General features: G+C 44.6%; 1 protein-coding gene across 1 annotated transcript in view; it reads right to left on the reverse strand.

The window, feature by feature from the left end:
- LOC135223631 (exostosin-2-like) overlaps positions 1-23,089 on the reverse strand; it is a gene marked incomplete in the record, with an annotated part of 647,541 nt that overhangs the window by 401,422 nt on the left and 223,030 nt on the right. Inside the window, 2 exon segments of the mRNA XM_064262245.1 lie at positions 10,661-10,864; positions 19,621-19,836. Coding sequence (XP_064118315.1) covers positions 10,661-10,864; positions 19,621-19,836 — 420 coding nt within the window.

Here is a 23,089-nt window from a genome sequence, read left to right on the forward strand (position 1 = left end):
TTACATTCCTATTGTTAAAGGACCGAAATGACAATTTGTCGAAAATTGCATTTTTCCTAACTATACAAACCTGAGGGGTCCTTTTAACAATAGGAAGTAGCTAGCGGCAGCTGGAACGGTCGTAAGCTTCGAACAAGGGGAGAAACGGTAGTTAACTGCTTGTCCGATCGTCGGCGCGCCGCGCGACTGGGAGGTAAACAAATCACTTTTGCTTTTGGCCCATGCAAAATACGCAGAGTGAGGGGTGCATGAGGAGGGACTATATGTAAAGGACCTCAGGTTTGTATAGTTAGGAAAAATGCAATTTTCGACAAATTGTCATTTGTTCCGATACGTTAATACAAACCCTCGGTCCTTTAACAATAGGAAGACTCACTTCTTGGTGGGAGGAATCTGAGTCTTTTGATGAACAGACTGGTGTTCGTCCATCCCTGGAATGCCTCCCTGGTCGTAAGAGCGAGGGAGGGATCCAAGCCTCTGTCCGATTGATCGGGGTGTGCACCGCAGGATCAATGGTCAGACCTCTGGGCCGAGTACTAAGAGAAGAGGCAGCGTATCTCTTCGTACCAGCAAGCAAAGAACTTGTTCCTGTTTGCAAGAGGCAACATAAAGTATGGGTTGTCTCAAGCTGGCATCCACTTCCTCCCCCTTGTTGGAGGAAGTGGTGGATATACGCTCCTATCCCTAGTGAAAGGGATAGGATGGGGCTCTGTTAAGTAGCTCACCTGCATTTTGTCCTTATCCAGCAGGGTGACGACCGTGTCCCTCTTAAACCACAGGTTAGAGGGGAAGAAAAAGCCCTCTAACCACAGGTAGAGGGGAAGAAAAAGATGGGAAGAGGAGCCAGTCACACTCTCATTCACCATCCATTCTTACGGTCACACCAGGACTCGATGCTGTTCAGCCTGCGAGGGTCTGGGTTCGCTACACAACGTGTTGAGCAGCCACCACGGGTCCCAAGGAAAAAGGATCCAAGGACCTGTGGGCAATATCCCGAAGGTAGAAGGAAGGGCATGTGGTCTGGTTGGGACCAGACCCCTTGCCTTCAGTACCTGCGCCAAGGAGAAGTTCTTGCGGACAAGGCAGCATCTCCTTCGCATCGAAGGCGGTGAAGTCCATTAGGGAGGGGATTGTGAACGACTCGAACCAATCGTCAGGGACCGAAGGGTTTCTGAGTATTCTATTCGCTCGATGACCTATCCCTCTTCTCTACTTCGGTGATGTCCAGTACCCATACTGAGGTCTGTCCGTTAGCAACGAAGTCTCTCGCATCCTCCTATCCCCATGCAGCGAAGTTCTCGGTAGTGGATAGGACACCGACACTCCATGGTGGGTGTCAATGGTATGGGTACTGTGGACAAGCTATTAAAACGAAGTAATGATTGCTCTTTAACAACCGAACTAAGTCAACAGCGTAGTTCGTAAACTGACTCGGCCGCTCTGACAGCTGCCGACTGACTGCGTTCGGTAGGAGGCAAGTTGTCAAAGCATCCGAGTAAGTCACGTGACCTTCGCCTTTAAAGGGTTATGCCGAGAGAGAACCAAATAATGTATTTGTTTGTCACCAATGCCGGACAGCGAGGTGATGATTCTCTTAAGGCATGTGCCCAACAGGCGAAAGTCAATTGCCTTCTAGAGACCGAGGTCCCTGAAGGTAAAACATCTCATGGTTGTGAATCTCAGCTAAGGAGAAACAACACTATGTACCGTTGAAGACGAAGGTAGATATTGAATGCAACCTACGTCTTCACAGACGAATCGAGAGAAGGATTCTCAAGATTCATAACCTGTGCCTACAAATGACTGAAAACGCTAACCGCTATTTCATTGCTGTCCGGTGAGAAGTCGTAGTTGCAATGAAAGCGGAGCGTTCTTCAGTAATGAAAAACACAGGGGAAAGCCGCCTGAAGAACTGCTTCTCATGGGCTGAACATTTGGAAGTAGAGCTGTCAGGTCGGAGAGTTGGCAATCTTCTGACACATCTCGTAATTCGGGTTGAACAATGAACAATTGTATACCTACGAATACGAGATATTTTGAAGACAAACTCAGATGTCTGCAAAATCATTCGCATTATCGCAGTGCGCTGCAGCGGGAGACTTGTACAGATTCTGTTTACCGTGCGGTAAACAGAAAGATGAGAGTCCAAGAGATATCTCTGTTGAAAATTCTCGCAATGTCGAAGGCGATGGAATCTAGCCTCACAGCAGTAGATGGGTCCTTCATTATTGCGAGAATCCCCGTTAATCAGAGACCTAAGTCCATGATTGTTGGCAGAGATACGGTTCGGTAGTCAATCAAAGCAGGCAGAGAGAGACATACATGACCGTGCATATCGGAGGCCCAGCTGATACTGAGCTGCTATCAGGCAGTTCAATACGCAGTAGTTGAGCCTGAGCTCTCGCTGACTCGTCATCCTGAGTTGCCAGGTAATCCATTATTCCACGAAGGAATGCGTTCGGCTAGAACTACCGAGCATAAAAGATATGCTCGAGCAATTATATTTAGGCGAAACGAATTTCGGTAAATAAAATAACAGTTGAAATGGTGTTGTCGTGACAAAACCATAAGTATATAAAATTGAAACTGAAAACTCCTGGGAGGTTGCAGGCAACCCCGAGTTGCAGTTCAATTAGAATACTTCTCTTATAAGTCGCAATCCGTAGTTTAACTAGGATCTGCGCCTACCCCTCGGACAATTCAACTGCTTAGTAGAATCATGTCGCGAGGTTAATATACGTAGTATATTTGTAGGATTCTGAACAACGATCTCCATCCTAAATTCTTTCCTTCAAGAAAACAAAATAAGGATTGGAGATCGACCACCTTCGATCTCTATCAAAGAGAGTGAAGGAGAAGTCTTCCTCGAAGGAAAGCTTCAATGGTGAACAGAATACTAAGACGATAGTTCAAGCCAAACTGGATATTCCCGTCCGATCTTCTCTAGTCCAGGTTGGTCGCCTACTGTGAGATAGTTTCTTCAGCAGCAGTCTTCTTCCCAATGCTAGAAATTCCAGGAATTCGAGCATAGGCTAGGTTCCCGATTATCGTGTATATCGGGGATTCTCGTCTCGCTCACTTTGGACCGTGGTCTCGCGTAAGTGTTTGGAGATCGTAAAACTCGAACACTGAATGCGTTAGAAATTCCGTAGAATTCTAAGCAGTCTGCGAAACCCCCACCGAATTCGTCAAACGATATCGGCTGGTGGTCCTCTCGATTCAAGTAGAAATCGAGAATGGGGCAGGATTCCTCCTCAATGACCGGGGGCTTACGTCAGGTAGGACCCGAAGGTCCTCCCGGTAGCGCAGTCCCGAACGTGGGATCCTACAGAGAAATCTCTGTAGGATCCCTCCCCTTTCCTCGTAACCGTAAGGAGAGAGGGAATGGGGGAGGAATTGGATACTCGCTCGCCTTCCCAGTGGAACTAGCAGTTGGAGAAGAGTAGGAACAGCCATCGCCTTGCGGCGATGGCCTCTCAGAGTCTGGGAAAACGTATCGTCAGTAGAAAACGTTTTCCCGCGGAGGGTTACAAACTCTCACTGTAGGTAAGGGTCTGCCGCCACTGTGAACGTCGTCTGGGTGGGGCTGATCGACACCTGACAGGAGAGAGCCGATACCGTCCTCCGACTCATTCCAGTCCTCGTCGAGGTCGAAACCTCTCAGGAGGACCGAAGGAGTATTCAAATACGGTGTCCGAAGACACGTAGAAACGCCGCTGTCGCAGTAGAGGAGGTGGAAGTAGCTTGATCGACCGGCCAGAACTGAGAGAGCCTTCTTGTCCGGAGACGAGAGACTCTGGTTCGAGACAAGAATCGGCAAGTTCCGATCGCGGCAGACCCACCGTCGGTTTGGGTTCCCTCTCGGGCCCCAAAACGACTCGAGCAGAGACGTGGGCTCTGCTGGTGGGAGCGGCAATCCTTCCGCAAGGTCATTATGCTGACGAATCAGCTTAATGACTTCTGCAAATTCCTCTGTATCTCGGGAGTAACCGTGTCTTGCGGAGTAGGACCGTCCAGTCCCTCCAACAAGAACAGATCCCGAGATACTCCTCCTTCAGAAGGAGGAACAGCGGCAGACCCCTGACGGTCGCCTCCAGCTACTTGCGCGTATGTCCTGGTCGGTCCTGGAACCGTGCCTGGTCCATACGGTGTCATAGCTGGGTCACGAGCGGCGCACCTCTCGTGATCGCTCCTCGGTACCTCGCTCCTCCCGGTATAGCCCGAGGAGGTTGAAGGTACGGGAGAGGCCCAGACTGACGCTCCCCCCCTCGCTCGCTGGCAGGACCAGCGTGCGTGGACGGGCTGCTGCTGATCGTCAACCCGCGGTGACGGTCGAGCAGCAGGCCTAGCCTTACCGCTCGCCTGGGGCGATTGGCTCGGCTGAGAACGTCGAGACCGATCTCTAGCGTCAGGCGAGCTACCGCTGGTCACCGTCTCCGCCCGGTCCCATCGGGAGCGGCGGACGGGTGACCTGCTAGGCTCTCTGTCGCGTCGAGACCGGCCAGCGTCCTCTCGGCGCGTCGAGCCGCTGGTACCAGCCGTGGCTGGTACCGGCGGCCGCGGGGACTCCTTCCTCGCCTCAACCCGTGGCTGGTCAGCGACCGTCACGTCAGCCCGAGCAGCCAGTTGATCGCTGCTAGAGCGTCCACTGGCCTGGCGAGTCGTGTGCACGACTCTCGCCAGTCTTCTGCTCCGCGCCGCTGTCTTGACGGCGAGCGAGCTCGGGCGTCAAAACTTTGGCTGGACGGTCTTCTTTGGAAGAGCGTCCACTCGGTGCTTCTCGCGAACGAGAAGCGGCCGAGACGGAACCTGGTTTAGCGGCAGAACCGCTAGCACCAGGTGAGGACGCACCAGCCGAGGCTGGTGCACCTCTGGTCCCCGTCGACTTCTTCTTTGCAGAAAACGAGCGACGGGGCCCCGTTCGTTACCCGAAGGAACAAGAGGACCAGCAGAAGAGCTCCCCAGCTTCGCCTGAGCGAGCCGGGGTGGGGCCCTTAGAAGATCCCGAAGGAGTCTTCTTAGGGGGGAGGAGTCAACCTTCTTCTTCTTGGTGTTTGGCCTTAGAAGTCGAAGGGGAAGGAGAGGCAGCAGACGACGAGAAGACGATGAAGACGACGACGACACCTTCTTCCTCTTCCTCTTCCTCTTCGCCAGGCTCCGCAGGACAGACGTCAGGTCTTCCATCCAGGAGGGAGCCGGGGCAGTTGCCGAAGCAACAGGGCCCGACTGCACCTGTCCGGAAAGACCTGAGACTGTGACAGCACCACCAACAGCAGGAACAACAGGAACAGGTCCAGGAACAGCAGGAACGGCAGGAACATCCTGAAAGTGAATGAGCAGCAGGCACCTGATCTGAAAGGGAATGAGCGGCTGGGACAGCAACAGGTACGGCAGGCACAGCAGGTACCACAGGAGAGCCAGGCGTCCTGTCGGCAGCTACCGTCATCCTCGGCACTGGCGGCAGGTCCAGGGGGGTACTCTTTGGGCAGCGGAAGTCCCCGGGGTCGGCAATACAAAGAACCCAGGTGGCGGTGGCACCGTCCTCTTTGGCACGGCAGGAATTGGTTTCTGGATTGCAGCCGTGGGTGTTACCGACATGACATGTGGTGTGTACACCAGGTGCGGTGGCATCTCATATGCTGGTGTCGAGATTGTGGTTGTTGTAGTGGTTACCGTACCATGAGTGACCACTGCGACCCGCCAACCGCTGAATCAACCCCTGTATGCTCGGCACTCCCTGCAGTCCCAGCGACTCCCACACCTGTCCCAGGTCGTCCTTCGCTGATGGCACACCTGCGGAAGCAACAGTCGGGTTAGTTAGAGGGGCTTCCTCGCGGCCTCGGGGGGAGACAGGGGGGAGAAAACCCCCACCCAGACAGCGGACGGAAGACCCCGAGTACAACTGGACGTCCGGGGTAGCGGGCGGCCCTCCTCCACACTCGACGGATCGAGAGAGGAGAAGGACTCCGCTACCCCCCCCCCCGCAGGGGAAGGCGCAAAACGTGGGGGATGGCCGGCCGGGGGGCAGGAAAGAGGACGAAGTGTCCGTTACCAAAGGAGTCACTGGACTTTCCGATGACTTCTTGGGCGGCCTAAGTCTCTTCCTGCCCTCGTACAGCAACCACTGCGCCCCTCGGACCAATGCATACACGTTACACAGGGATCGTTGCGGGAGCACTCTCGCCCCGACAACGAGTACAAACCTCGTGAGGATCTACATCTACATCCAAGGTCGTTCTCCCACGGATGTAGCACTGCGGTAACATAGATAGATTAGTAAGAGGGGTTCCCTCACGCACGGGGGGAAGACATGCCCCACCCCGAACGCAAGGAAGACCCCAAAATACAAAATACAATGAAGAAGCTGAGCGGGGGCAGGAAGGAAGACGAAGAATCGGATACCAAGGGAGTCGCGGGAGAGCTTTCCGACGACTTCCTGGCAGACCTTCGCTTCCCCTACCCCCGCACAGCAGTGAAAAGTAATATGAAAATGAAACAGAATACTGCCCTTGCGATTCACTTCATAGAACTTAAAGGAGAAAAGATCAATTCCGGGTAAGAACGGAAACTTGATCCAATAAATGATGCTATCATAAAATATATATGAAAATGAAACAGAATACTGCACTTGCGATTTCATTTTCACATAAAAAAATCGTAAGGATCAATTCCCGGGTAAGAACGAAAATTGATCCAAATTAAATTTCATGCAAATAAATAAATGAAAATGAAAAGAATATTGCACTTGCGAATTCACTTTCATTGCATTCTATTATACAAAATTAAAAGGCTCGTGCCGAGCGCAATCACACTCTCGGTAACGAACGCACAGGGCAAAAATATAATGAAAAGAGTACTTACATTTTTCAATTACACACTTTCGCCCACAAATACAGACTCGGCGGAGCGCGACCCCCGCCCTCGGCACCGAGACATAATTCAAGGGTTCAATTCATGAAAAGAGAGGAAATCGCCGCATCTACGGCGATAACTCCATGTTGGTTCATAATTAAGTAATGAAAATGAAAACAGTGTACTTACAGTTTCATTTTCAAGTCAAACAAACCATTAGTAGAAAACACAATATAAACAAAGCATACGACGATGAAGCGGGCAGAGAGCGATGACGAACACGTCCTTCACACCCGCGGCCGAAAGCAAAAGTGATTTGTTTTACCTCCCAGTGCGCGGCGGCGCGACGAGATCGGACAAGCAGTTAACTACCGTTCTACTTGTTCGAAGCTTACGACCGTTCCAGCTGCCGCTAGCTACTTCCTATTGTTAAAGGACCGAGGGTTTGTATTACGTATCGGAACAAAGGTTTATTACGTATCGGAACAAACTATTATTCCTCCAAGGGGGAATGCGAGAGAAGGATTTCCTGCTCAGCCATTAGCTAAGACAGAAGGCTCTGCCTCATGCATTTGTGACATCATAGCGCAGTGTGTATGAATGATCAGTATCATCACCATCGTCATACGTATTATTCAGATCTTCGAAGTGTATAATGAATGATCAGTATCATCATCATCGCTATAGGTATTATTCAGCTCTGCGAAGTGTATTCTGAAGGCTTCTGCTCGGCCATTAGCTAAGACGTAAGGCTCCGCCTCATGCATTTGTGACGTCATAGCGTCGTGTGTATGAATGATTGGTATCATCATCCTCGCCATACATATTATTCAGATCTGCGAATTGTATTCTGATCATCGGCATCATGTATGCATCTGCCTAGAAGTCGAAAAGGAAGACCTATTTTCTTGAAACTAAAAAGCTTGTCCTTAAGTTAAAGATGAAGGAAGGAGCAACTTCCATTTTGGCAGCAGTCACAACTTGAAATCCGTCATTGCTGAACATGAAGTAAGAATTTTTTTTTCTAGGTTACCTTGTTTTGACTAATTTTTGGCATTTCATTTATTTTTTTCTATTGTTGAAACAGGTTTTGATGAAAATGACTAGTAAAAGTGATTAACAGAGAAGCAGTTGTGTTAGAGAGAGAGAGAGAGAGAGAGAGAGAGAGAGAGAAAATCGTTCGATCTAAACTTTTCAAGAAACTGTCTTTTCATGTTGAATTTTGAATTTTTATCATTTCCTTTTAAGAAATTGTAATTTCATATCAAATTTAGAATTTTCATAAGTTCTTTTTTTATCATAGAATAAATTTATATTAAAACGATTACATAGTGAACATGCCGGACGAAGAAACTGAGACAGGTACGTTCATAACCAAGTTTGTTAGGCCTAACGGCAGTGAAGACATGCATGATCCGCCAGTCCCCACAATCTCAAATGGTTCACAAAACCTTCCTTCAGCAGAAGAACTCTTTACTGAGGATGAGAAAGAAGAGTTTGAAGGTTTTTGGGCAGAGGATAGGTAGAAGAATTCCATCCAAAAGGTTTTTTAAAGGAAATGACTGTATCATACAGTACACTTGCACCCAATGGTGGCAGTGTTTACGTGTGGGAGTTTTCACTATCCTGTGAGAAATTTTAAACCTTTTCAAGCTATTAAAACCTTTTTAATGTTTTATTTATCCATAAGAACAATTTCATATTAGAAAAAATTACAGTATAGTACATAGAAAGTATAGAAAATGGGTAGTATAAAAAAGTTTGACTGGGTAAGTTGCCGTTTGCCTTGGCCCTAATGGAATTATTCCCATATGGTATATGTATCGAAATCTGCAACTTTCCAATTCTGCAAGATCGTGGATCGACCAAATTCTCGCATAATTGGGGACTGTACTGTAGTACATACTCCCTTGAAGTCAAGATCACAACTAGCTAATGAGCCGCCTGCTTCTTGAATTTAGCCCGTCTAAAATCTGCCATTAATGAATTTAGGGCCATCGAGGTAATGGCACATCTTTCCTGCTGATTCCCCCAAATCGATGGCATGTAATATAGTTACTCACCATGAATAAATCTGTCAACCACCCAAAAAACCTGTCATGTATTACACCTAATGTGAGTAATATCTGTCCATTAAGGGTTAAAATTTCAACCTGACCTGTTACGATCCCGTGATAGTTTGTAGGAAATAGTTCTTTCCAAAACTACTGCTTTGGGTTATTACCTATTCTACAAATACCATAGTTCCCTATTTATATGTCAATATTACTGTTACAGCAGGTGACGTGGAGGCGTGAGGTATACTTCAGGCGGGACACGGAACTCTGCAGTAGAGAGGGTGGACGTTTTGATAGTTGTGCGTTGCGAGTGTTATTTTGGCTATACTTCAGTGGTCGTCCTGGGAATCGTGCATCGTTGGCTACGAGGGTATGCGAATTTATGGTGGAAGCGCGCTTTGTGGAAGCTGAAGCTTCAATGAACTTGCACGGGTATATATTCCCGGTACGATGTAGTTTGATGAGGATTCGTCTCTACGAGGAAGTTAGCCTTGTTGTTGATTGTTGGTAGCAACCACGTGATTTGTCCCTCTTGCAGATGTTCCGTGGGGTGTCCCCCTGATCCATTTGGATCAGTATTATTAATTATATAATACTTGCCTCACCTCCGTTTAAGAAAACTGTAATTTTCAGAAATTTCATTGCCTAGTTAACTATTGTAACTTTCACTTGGATTGTTTTGTAACTTTTTCCATTACTATGTTTTATATGTTTATGGGGTTTTCTTTTGTTAATAATTATTTAAAATGTTTTCGTATGTTTTATTATTCCACTCTAATGTTTCTGCTGAAGATCATTATTATTACAGCTAAAGCAATATAAATATGATGTGATAAAAAGTACAATAAATTAAATATGTTATGCGCCTGAATCTGGCGGCAATAAACTTTTTAAGTATTTAAAGAATTGGGTCCGTAACATGACCAACTGCTTGACTTGCCTTTTTCAATCTTTTCATTATTTATTTCAACCACAAAGAGAACCTGCACTGGTTATCAAAGTTCCTAACTACTGTATTTGAAAGATTCAACTCCATTAATCCTTTCTCTACCAGAAAATATTTCATCACTTTGTGTATACCATGTACTCAATTTTTCTGTTTACTGATTTATTTTAAGTACCCTCTCTCCAGATATATGATGGATATATGAAGTAATGTCTTAAGCTAGTTTTGTAAATCTTTTGGTGCCTAACTGATTAAAACAGCATAATTTCTATGTCCAATCAAGTTTCATGTTACTCTAAAATAAATTTTCTCATTCCTCTTTGGCCAATTTTTTTGTTAATAAATCTATGAAAAGGGCAACTACTTATAGCACCAAAATATTTACTGAAAATTCACCTGATTACATCTAATCCAAATTACCTTTGCATCTACATATTTAATAAGAAAGGTCATGCAAGACCTCATAACTTGAAAAAGTCATTATGTAAAATCATAAACATTGTTTGAATATATGATTAACTATTATAAACATAACAGATAACAAAAGTGAGTTATCAAAGATCATTTTAACATGCAATGCCAAAATTGGTACAAAAAGGACTAACTCCTAAATAATATACTGACTTACAGTGAGTAGAAGCAGTAGTCAAGCAAGACACTAACTATTATTAAGTTCAACTTCAAAAGACCCATGCAATTATTTTTGTTCTATTTGCAAATATTTCTGCATACAAATAAGGCATCAAGATCTTACAGTACTAAAAATCCTCAAAGCAACCATAAATTTGTAAGTTATACATCCTACCTCTTTTTTCTGTTGGGAGGGATATCCTGATACACAGGATTATACACGGGAAGAGATACATCAAAACCTCTTCGATATGTCAATGATGAAAAACCTCCTCCTGCCAAAATTGCTTTGCCTCGATCCATATTGAGAGCAGTGTCAAATAATGGGGGTGTTCCTGGCAACATGTTGAATAACAAATGGTTTTCTCCTTCTTTCCAACTGAAATAAACAAAAATTATGCTTAACAAAGCTAAATGAAAAAGATCAAGAGTTTTCCCTCAATTGACACTAGTGAATTTTGCATCCTTTAACCCTATTGCCCTGAACACTATGATCAAGAAACCATTATCAGCGGAAGTTAAATTTCCAATGACATAGACAGTTTAAACTTTCAATGTTTACATCTGGGAAGTAAACGGGTGTGACAAGCTAAAAGATACCAGGGCAATTCAATCAGCCTTTTAGGTTTTAATTGTATGCTTTCCAAGAATGAAGAAATGTTTTGCTCAAGAGAACCTGCTGAAAGGGATTTTGAAAATTCATGTGTTATTTGATATTTATATGAATAAACTACAAATGTGTAATTATTCACTTGTTTTTCTGGGCTCAGCTCGTGTCGGCCTATGAAAGGATCCTTAATATCATTCTTTCTAGGTAAAATTAATCTAAAATTACCAGAGAAAAACAAAATTAAGAAAAAGTCAGTAAAACTGACTCGCTCACTCTTAAAAAGAAGTGTCGGTATGGCAATAGGGGCGAGTGGGAACACTACCACGAGACATTCACCAATTAGAACTTCCAATCAGAAACCCCACAAGAGAGAGCTGATACCAACAGGTGATGCGGCCGCTACTACTACTACTAGAGGACGCCACGGACAACAGCGCCCCTAGCGGACATCCTTAATAATTAGCGCCAGCGTTCGGACGCATTCTCTTTGTGCTTGTGCTATTTACGAGGAATTTTATCACCATTCATCATGGAACGTTCTGCCATCGCAACGGCTAAGTTAAGTGCCTCATAAGTAATGTTTTACTGTATTTTTGTCTTCCGGGAACCAGTATGTTTTCCTTCTAATAGGTCATATACGGTTTCCCGGTTGTCTCGTGGCGGCGCCATGCTGCCTCGTTAAGAATTCCCGGTCCTCCATACTGGGACTTCTTATACTTATGGGCTTTCTATATTACGATCATCGTTTTTTACATCGAGTTTTAGCTAGGTTAGCCCCTTTACCATTTCTCTTAGTTTGGTATTTAGGGCTATTCTATGTTCCAGCCCAGCATCCCGGCTCTTGCTCTTCATCGGCTATCGCTGGCTCCGAGTAGGCTTCTGTTCCTCGGAACAGTTTGCCTCCTCCTGGGCTTCTTTTTTCTTCAACTAAAGTGTCTTTTCCATCTTTACGATGTAAATTTATTCTATTTAGGGTGTTAGGCTAGCCTAGGTGCATGTCCCATGTATTGGTACAGCCTGGTTCACGTGGCCTTCCCACGGTTGTGTTGCTCGCGGCTTAGGCCACTTGCGGTCACGTGTTCCATCGCACCTTCCCCTTCCCCTTCCCTCCCTACCACGTATAGGGAGGCGCTGGGGGACCCCTTGGTTGTCATGACAACCTCAGTTGCCTTCCTCCCTCTCTCTCTGAGGTGGCCAGGGGTTCCTCCCAGCAGGGGGTATAGGGCGGGGACCACTCATAGGGTACGGGTCTCCGAGCGGGTAGTTGTTGAGACGGGGAGGAGTAGCCCCCCCCCCCCTCTCTCTCTCCCGCCGTGTTACGCCGAGACCCTCCCCCCCCCCCCCCCCTTCCCCAGTTGCTCAGCCACCTTCCCTTTCTATAAGAACGGAGCCTTCCGCCGCAGCCGGGGCACCTTTGGTTATAGATTACTGCTCCGCCAGCGGGCGGGGTGGTCACTACTAGTGGTCGGTTGCTTGCCTACTATATCCTTACACTCTCCCCTCGCTACCGGAAGGGAGCTTTGCTTCTTACCCGGGCACTCTTCTAGTAGACGGGTGGAGAAAGGTTTGATATTATTGTTATTTTTAAGGATATACCCTAATTTTACGATGATTTGTTTAATTTTATTATTCATATGTTTACCATCCCCGCCATTATCCGTCGTGGTTTCCTTTTACCACCACACCTGGTTGGATTCTATCTCTTGTCTCCGCCGCCAGCGGAGCAATAGCCTAGGACAACCAACCATTTTCTACCACACGTATTATGGCGGGGCTCTGGTTTAATCTAACTTTCTCGTTCCGGCACCAGCGGAGCAACTGTTAGGCTGTAAGTGTTCTCCTGATACTTATGTATCTTCCACTTACAGGCTACCAACTGTTCAGGTCCTGGGATGCAACGCGACGTGTACGCCCCCTGCGGCCATGATGAGTGCAGGTCTCACGCTCCATGTGCCACGCCGTACAAAACGATATGATCGTCTGGCACCCGGAAGCCTGCGCCATCTGCTACGACCTAGTCAGTCAGCTGGTGGAGGGGGTAAGTCGATTATAGACTTCTTTATCATTTTACTAACAACTCTTAGACATAAGTTTGTTAACCCCGTTCCGCCATTAAAAGCTCATCTCACCTTTTCTTTCAGGCTGCTGGTGTGAGGGAGGTCGCCCTTGCTACCCTGAAAAGCGTGGGTAGGCGGCTTCGGGAAGAACGCCGCCAAAGGCCAGCCTTACGTCCTAGACAAGAAGCTGGCCGTCCAGATCTTCCTTCCCCGCGGGCAAGTCAAGGGCAGGGTATGTTGACCCACCCCTTGTCCGCAGCCCCTCTCATAGCCTCCCATCCAGCAAGAAATGCAGCAATCTTTCTTTCGGGGTCGTAGCCACACAGGAGTCGGTCCAGGACGTCGCTACCCTGGACCGCAACATTGAGCCTATGGCGGTAGGGGCAGAGGATTTGTTGGTTGAGGTAGGTGTGTCGGGCGCCCAAGGTCTTTCCTTGGGCGCTCCTGGATCTTCTCCTGTCCCTTCTTCAAGCGCTTCTTTCCAAGGCTTTGTGGGAATCTGAGATCCCTACCCACTCTCCCGCTCTCTCTGTACCCCCAAAGGTGAAGGGACAGAGACGAACCGAAGACTTAGTTAAGACGACTTCTAAGAAGTCATCTTCGTCTTCTTCGGCTAAGAAGTCTTCGACTTCTTACGCTGACGCGGTGAAGGCCAAGCCGAGCTCTTCTTACTCGAAGAGCTCTAGAAGCAAGTCTTCTAAGGAGAAGGCTCCGCGCTCCCGCCGAGCCAATTGCCTTCCTCCGGCCTCCACCGCATCCACTCCCCGGTAACCGCCGGTGGAGGAGCGGGACCCAGCACCTTTGATCCCACTGCTTTCTCAGCAGTGGTGATGCAACAGGTGGGCGAGATGGTCGCTCTCAAGTCTCCGCCCTGGGGATGAATTTGAGCAGATGTTCGCACAACTGTCGAGCACTCTGTCTCAATCGGGCCAGTCCATCCAAGATCTCTCTAACAGAGTTAGAGAGAATGAGGACCGAGTAGCTGGGCTCTCTCAGGTCCCTCTTCAGTCTCCCCAGTGACAAGTGCTGGTATTTTCCAGCTTCCGCCATACGATTCACTACCAGCTTTCTCTATGGAGAACCCATGGAGAGTAGCCGCTTACGCTCCGTTTAAGGATGGTATGATCTCTATCCGGAGTGTGGAACTCGAAGGATTGAGGACTTCGAGTTTTATCCTCCGGGTTTGACGCAGCCTTTCATCGGCTATGCTAGGCTGACCCGTAGCGGCTCTTACTAGGGAAGACAAGATCTCTAGGGAGAATGTTCTCTACAGTAGGGATCATGCCCAACGTGAATGGGTTCACTGCCTTGAGGACTGGGAGTGCACAAACACCAAGCTCCAGGCCTATAAGAGTCCTTTCACTATTTTTGCGACGGAAGAGGAGGCTTCTCTTCCGTTCGCTACAAAAAATAGTAGAGACGACTCTTCAGGCAGTCCTCAAGGATGAGCGCATGCCACAGCTAAGGGAGGCGGAGTCTACTTCTCCGCTCTTCCCAGCTTTTGGAGAATTGTGGGAGAACTTGCCAGCCACGTTCACGCTTGGTAAGCTCAAACCGGACTGCGCCATGGACCAGTTTGGCGAAAAGCTCCCAAGGCTGCCTGATTCCTTGATTCAGGCGGAGTTCGACGCGCGAACTAGGTTTGGCAGGTCCCTCAATTCACTGATCATAACGGAGATGGCTGCTCTCTCGTATGGCACGGAACCTCTGTTTAAGATCTTGGCCAAATCCCAGCTTCAGACGGTTCAGACGGATGCTTTCGACTTCTTCCAAGCTAGGAGGAATTGCCGAAAGCACGTTCTGCAGGAGTGCACTATTAGGCACGAGCCTAATAGACTCCTGGCTTCTAGCATGTGGGGAGCGATCTCTTCCAGAGTCCGCTGTAAAGAATGAATACACCACGAGGCTGCTAGGCTCAACCAGAGCCTTAGAGCTAGGTGGGGTATTTCATCCAAGAGGAAGCAAGAATCCGTCCCCCCACTGCTGGTAAGAAACCCAAGAAGTCTGGTAAAAGGTTCCAGCCTTACCAGAAACACCAGCAACAGCAGCAATTTGTTCAGGCCGTCCCGGTTACCCAACAGGGACAACCTGCTACTTCTAAACAGAAACCAGCCCATCCTCCTGCTGTCTCCTCAATCACAACCTTCGACCTCCTACGCACTCTCGCCGGCCTTCAACCCTACGTATGAAGGTCAGGGCTACCCTCCCTTTAACAGACAATCGAGAGGTAGGGCGAGGCTGACTTTCGCCAGCGTGGCGCAGGGAGGGCGACAAGGAGCAAGCAGTTCAGAGGAGGGCGTGGTGGTCAAACCCGCCCATCAACAATGAGGCTCCCCAGGTAGGAGGGAGGCTGTTCCTCTTCCGTCACAGGTTGGGGGTTCAGCAATTGGGCACAGAGCATAGTGTCCAAAGGATTGGGTTGGAGTTGGATCAAAGATCCTCCTCCAATCAAATCATTCCGCCAAATACCATCAAAAGAATTGACAGATTACACGGAGGAACTCCTTCAGAAAGGAGCTATTGCGAGAGTCAAGCATCTAAAATTTCAAGGTCGCTTATTCAGCATGCCAAAGAAAGGCTCAACAAAAAGAAGGGTAATCTTAGACTTGTCAAAGCTAAACTCTTTCATTCGTTGCGACAAGTTCAAGATGCTTTACCCTCTCGCAAGTAAGGACCTTACTTCCGCGTGGAGCCGTCACATGCTCATCGATCTTACAGACGCATACTATCATATCCCTATAGCCAGACACTTCCGCCATTCCTAGGATTCAGGCTAGGAAATCAGACATTCTCATTCAAAGTGATGCCCTTCGGTCTGAATGTAGCCCCCAGGGTATTCACGAAAATAGCAGAAGTGGTGTTCAGCAATTGAGAACTCAAGGGAATCATGGTAGCAGCATACCTCGACGATTGGTTGATCTGGGCACCAACTGTCGAGGAATGTCTCAAAGCCACCAAAAGGTAGTTCACTTTCTGGAACATCTGGGGTTCCAGATAAACAAAACGAAATCCAGACTTACCCCGGAGTCTCGTTTTCAGTGGCTGGGAATCCAATGGGATTTGTCTTCCCACAATCTGTCAATTCCAGTGGCCAAACGGAAGGAAATAGCAAAATCTGTCAGACATTTTTCATCAAATTCAAGCAACTCAAGGAGAAACCAGGAAAGAATCCTAGGGTCCTTCAGTTGCTTCGGTAAACAGATATCCTCCTGAAAGCAAGGCTAAAAGATATAAATCGAGTTTGGCGATCGAGAGCAACGCCAAATCTCGAGACAAGTTGTCAGTAATTCCACAGATCCTTCGCAATCAACTCCGTCCATGGTCAAAAGTAAAGAACTTAGCCAAGCGGGTTACCCCTTCAATATCCCCTTCCAGTGTTAACCATTCACACGGATGCCTCCCTGTCCGGGTGGGGGGATATTCTCAGTTCAAACAGGTTACAGGGGAACATTGGTCAGTTCAATTTCGCCAGCTCCACATAAACGTTCTGGAAGCAATGGCAGTATTTCTTACCTTGAAGAGACTGCTTCCCCCGAAAAAGTCTCATCTAAGGCTAGTTTTGGACAGTGCAGTGGTAGTTCATTGCATCAACAGAGGAGGGTCCAAATCCAAGCATGTGAACCATGTCATGATAGCCATCTTTGCCCTAGCAAACAAACACAAATGGCATCTGTCCGCCACTCACCTGGCGGGGGTAAGAAATGTGATAGCAGACGCTTTGTCGCCCGGTCAGTTCCTCTGGGAATCAGAATGGTCCCTAGACGACGGGTCATTCCAGTGGAATATGCCGGAGAGTCCCAGGTCTCCAAGTAGATCTCTTCGCCTCACAAGCGAACCACAAGCTCCCTTGCTATGTGGCCCCCAACCTGGACCCTCTGGCTTATGCCACGGACGCCCTGTCGTTAGATTGGGATCAGTGGAGAAAATTTATGTTTTTCCTCCAGTGAATCTTCTCTTGAAAGTCTTAAGCAAGCTGAGGACTTTCAAGGGAATAGTAGCTCTGATTGCACCGGACTGGCCCAAGAGCAACTGGTATCCTCTTCTTCTGGAATTGGGTCTCCGACCTCAACGGATTCCCCAATCCCAAGCTGTCACAATCAGTACAAATGAGGACTGTGTTCGCTTCCTCAGGAATTCTTCAGACCCTAAAACTTTATGGACTTCATGAAGTTTGCGGCTAATAAAGATGCTAATATTGATCCACAAATATTCTCTTCTAGAATCAGATAAGAGAGAGTCAACTATTAGACAATATGACTCAGCTGTTAAAAAATTAGCATCCTTCCTGAAAGAATCAAACACTACAACCATGACAGTTAATCTAGCTATATCCATCCTTTTTCAGATCCTTGTTTGAAAAAGGTTTAGCAGCTAGCACTATTACTACTCATAAATCGGCTTTGAAGAAGATCTTTCAGTTAGGTTTTCAGATAGATCTGACTGAATCTTATTTCACGTCTATTCCTAAAGCCTGTGCTAGACTTAGACCTTCTCAAGGCCTACTGCAGTTTCATGGTTCTTAAATGATGTCCTCAAACTAGCTTCAGATACTGACAACTCGTCCTGTACATTCATAATGCTTCTTAGAAAGACATTATTCTTATTAAGCCTAGCTTCAGGAGCTAGGATTTCAGAACTGTCGGCTCTTAATCCAGAAGATGCGCGGGTTCCATGTGGAATTTCCCTGCCCCTCAGGAGAGTTCTGCTTGCTCCGGATCGTAGTTTTTTGGCTAAAAATGAGGATCCTCTTGCAAGGTGGGCCCCTTAGAAAAGTCATCCCACTTCCGCAAGACCCTTCTCTTTGCCCAGTATCAACTTTAAGAGCCTTTCTATCTCGTACATCCTCAAGATCCTCAGGTCCTCTCTTCATGAGAGAGAAAGGTGGTACTTTGTCAGTAAAAGGTATTAGACAACAAATCCTTTACTTCATTAAACAAGCCAATCCTGATTCATTTCCAAAAAGCACATGAACATCAGGGGAGTAGCCACCTCAATTAATTACTTTCAACATAATGAACTTTGAGGATCTTAAAAAGTATACTGGATGGAAATCTCCGACAGTCTTTAAACGTCATTATCTAAAGTCCTTGGAATCTTTAAAATTTGCAGCAGTAGCAGCGGGAAACATTGTTTCTCCTGATAACTGTATAAGTAAGTTTGTAGTACAGATCCAGGTCTCCTTTCTACCTTTCTACCTACCTCATCCAACATGCCGTCACCCCTATCGCCATGCTACTCGGATATCCTAGCCTTAGCCGCTGAAATCATATTAGTGGATTGTCCCTTATTTTTTTTTTGCTAGGGACATCCACACCTTGTACTGATATGTACTTCAGTGTACCTACCTTATTTTTATGCTAGGGTAGGACACAATGTGTTTGTATATTTTGTAAATAAGTTATCTAAGTAAATCTATTTTGTTAAAATTACACTGCATTATTATAATTTACTGTGTTTATTGTAATTTTAAGTACTTTACATTACTAACTTTCTTTTATGTTACTGTTTAGAATAAGTTAGACTTAAGTACTTAGTTATATGCTGTAATTGATTTACTTATATTATATCCCTCATTTTACAACTGCTTTTCATTTGCCCTTTTTTCCCATCTTGTCTGTTTCTCTGGTACTCTTTCATAGGCCGACACGAGCTGAGCCCAGAAAAGGGATTTTGACGAAGGAAAAATCTATTTCTGGGTGATTGGCTCGTGTCGCTCTATGAAACCCACCCTGTATTGTTTGCCCCCCCTGCAGGACAAGATGTTTTTAGATTAAGGATGTCCGCTAGGGGCGCTGTTGTCCGTGGCGTCCTCTAGTAGTAGTAGTAGCGGCCGCATCACCTGTTGGTATCAGCTCTCTCTTGTGGGGATTCTGATTGGAAGTTCTAATTGGTGAATGTCTCGTGGTAGTGTTCCCACTCGCCCCTATTGCCATACCGAACACTTCTTTTTAAGAGTGAGCGAGTCAGTTTTACTGACATTTTCTTAATTTTGTTTTTCTCTGGTAATTTTAGATTAATTTTACCTAGAAAGAATGATATTAAGGATCCTTTCATAGGGCGACACGAGCCAATCACCCAGAAATAGATTTTTCCTTCGTCAAAATCCCTTTTATATGATTCAGTGCAAAAGTAACAGAATGAGTACAGTTATTTGAGTAATTTTTAATGTTAGCCTGGGTTAACAGTACAAAAATAAATGCAACTCTACATGTTTATGTTTATTATTTCATAATACATTTCTAAAAATATCTGTATTTCACTAATTCCTCAGCAACCAAAACAAAAGTTTTGTTTATGAGATATTCAGTGATCATCATCTCACAGCTACAGTACAAAATCCTCACCTACAGGGCATAAAGGTCAATGAAAAAGCTTAAATCCAAATCCATAATATAATAAATTAGTACTTTAGGCAGACAAAACTGCTGTAACTAATATAATCCTTGACAAAATTAAAGATATACTCACTGTGGTAACATTGCCAAAGCCTTGGCAATCTTGTCCTTCCTTAAATTATTTTCATTCAGAGTATCAATAGGTGGTATGAAGAGGCATGCTTCATAAGGATTTGAAGTGTAGTACTCAGAATTCAATATGGTGTCTATGATCTCATAAAATTCTCGTGATATTGGTTTAATGGCAATACGGTCCTCATCAACATAGCGTGTCATTGGGTACACATACCTAAATTACAAAACATTACTTTAAATATACGGAAGTGGTAAAACTAAAAGATCTGTAACAATAAAAAAAACATTACTCAAAGTAGTCAAGATGCAAAAATATCAAATACTAAAAAAATTACAAACATTACAAAGATACAAAGTACATACACATTACTTTAACTAAAATAGGTAGATTCAATCTACAACTTTAATAAGCAAAGCAGGGGCTAATGGTGGCTAAGAAATCTTTTTCGGTTATCGGCACCTCTGTTAGGTATGTATTGCCACCAATAACCGATTATCGTCACTGATGAGTAGAAATCAGAGCATACTGGCACTGAAAATTGCCAATTTTCATTGCTAATCAAGCCCAGTAAAACCGGATCACTGATAATAGGGGACTAACTGTATTTAATTTGAGACCAGGGTCTGTGTGCCAGTCAATAAGGAAACCAAAGAGGCAAGGTACATAAAATCAGTAGGTTTGTGACTGTGAAATATACTGAATAAAAAAATGGCATTTTCGATTACTTTATGTACTAGTAGTACTGAATAACTGACTTACGCAGCCAATAGGGTTATAAAATTCAGAATCAGTTAATCACCTGTCAACCATTGATATCAAACCCATACAAACTGGAGGAGGAGGAGTTCAAACGTTAATGCATATGGAACTTGCAAAAAAGATGAAGTACTAAAACCAATCAACTCTCCAAATGATATTAACCCTTTTGTGATCTGATGAAGCGTAGCTCGTCAAATATAAATTATTTTCAGGAAAAATTCACGGAAAAAAAACATGTCAATCATAGAAAACATAGTTGACGCCATTGGGTTGATAGATGATGAATCCCGAAGAAAACGCAAACCCGACGCCGCTAGATTACTTAGCTACGATACATAAGGTCAACATTAGTAGGTTGGAAAATCTGAAAATTGCACTTTGTAAAAAATTAGTATTTTTTAATCAATTACAGCTCAATAGCAAACACATTTATAGCAAAATTATTGCTTCCATGCGAAAGATCAAACATTTCTACACAATTTAGGTATAAAACAAACTATCCAAACCTAATTATATTTTTCTTGATTATTTCTAAAAAATATCTATGATTTTTGTTTAAAATTTTACATTCATCACATAGTTTTTATTATTTCTAAGCCTTGTAAAGATGTTCAAATTGCTTTAGGAAATAATTCAATCATTTGCCAACATAATAACACTAACCAGAAGTGTATATTAGTTATAGTTCGGAAGTACCGAATTTTACCAAAAAACTTTTCCATACACAAGTTCTTATCAGCCCAGGAGAAAAGTTGTGTACCTTACACCCTTATATTTTCGGCACAAGAGGGTTAACCATAGTGCACTACCCAAAAATGCAATAAAAAAACATATTGAAATGTTTCAGACAAAAAAGCACCAATACATATAATTGGATAAATGGGCATATGACAAAGACTGGCATTCTATTGAACATTTTTATTGGAAATAGTATGTAAGACTCAGTATAAAAATCAGTTGTGGGAACCTAGAATCTAATTTATTCTAGTTTCTGTAGGAACAGATGATACAAAACATTTCTAAGTAATTGAAGAGTAAGAAATACTCCATGGAACTCAAAAACATTGAAAGAGGAATCAGTGTTAATCAGCCCAACAGTGAGAATTTGATTTAAAGTAGAAAAAAAGAAAAAGACATTTGCTTCTCAAATAATCTTTGCTGGACAATGCCAAGTAGACTTCTTGGTAGATTTATCTCTTTGCTGACAATGCCAAGTAGACTTCTTGGAAGATTTATCTTTCAAAGAATTAGATGAGTTTCATTCTGAGGATTAAGGGGGCCCGGCCGGAACCCTTATATATGGGGCTATAGGGCGAAAAATGCAAAGTCATGAAAAAATTCATGGAGCTTCATATGGCAATTGAGAATACGTATACGAAATATTTCATCAAAATTCCTCTTACTTTCATAGTTACAGGGTAATTAGTTAACGTAACTCAATAAGCCTAAAACATTCATCCGTACAAGAAAATGCAATATTTCTTCTATTATCGTAAATTTTGATAATTATTGTCAAAGAAATTGGGAGAAATGGCATCTGTAGACATTCCCCAAGTCGAGAAGGGAGACTTCACTTCAGTCAGCTACCAAGTCCAACCATCAGTGCGAGCACAAATTTCAAGTAGTCTACACGTTTGATTTCACCTCTGACATTCGCTTGCTTTTACGTATGTTTATGTATGTTTCAGCAAGAATTTTATCATGCCAATGAGGAAAAGATAAGGAAAACATCTCGCTAACATACAGATGAAGAAAAATCGCTCAAGTATTATTACAGAATATCATAATATACGCGTAGTTAGTGAAGAGAGAGGGGAGGGTTGCGTAGTAAGGGTTGCGTAGTAACGCCCCCGTCTTGCCTGACAGCACACGTCACACTGTGCCCAAAGCTATGATCTTTGAGCAAAGAGATCTTCATTTATGATAAATAACAAAGTTTTGGTTTTTTAATACCCAAAATGGAATATTAAATTCTAATACGGTAGTCATGATTTATTAAATTGTCTTTGTAAAAAGAGAATACACCTTCGAGTTTCACCTCTGACATTCTCTTGCATTTACGTTTGTTTATCTTTGTTTCGGCAAGAATTTCATCATGCCAAAGAGGAAAATACAAGGAAAACATCTCGCTAACATACAGAAGAAGAAAATTCGCTGTAATAAGCCGAGTTAGTGAAGGGGAGAGAGAGAATTGCGTAGGAAGGAGTCCCCCATCTTGCTTCAAGCAGTGCCCCAGGCTACGATATATGAGCAAAGGGATCATCATTTATGATTAAATAATGATAAATAAAATAGTTTTGGTTTATTAATACACAAAAAAGAAATATACTATTTATTGACATTGTCTTTATAGAAATACGAAGGAAAACTTTGAACGACCGTATCTCAAAACTATACTTATTGACCTTCAAAATCTATCTTCTCACTTAGTTTTAAAGCTATAACACTGGAATTTGGTATGTAACTCAGAAAGACATTATAGAACAATCAAATAGAGCCCTTTTTTCCAATTTTTGTTTTGTCTTTTTTTTATAAATTTTTTTCTCCTGATTTATAGGGTTTATTTTTTTACCATATTGAAAAATTCATATCTAGCAAAAAAAGGACTTTTAGAAAAAAAAAACTCCTCATTCGATTGGAGGTCTAAATGAGGTCTATATATGGTAGTAATCGTAGGTCTTAATATTAACCCTCTTACGCCGATTGG

This window comes from Macrobrachium nipponense, chromosome 10 (assembly GCF_015104395.2).
Source record: "Macrobrachium nipponense isolate FS-2020 chromosome 10, ASM1510439v2, whole genome shotgun sequence".
In the NCBI taxonomy this organism is placed as follows: domain Eukaryota; kingdom Metazoa; phylum Arthropoda; class Malacostraca; order Decapoda; family Palaemonidae; genus Macrobrachium; species Macrobrachium nipponense.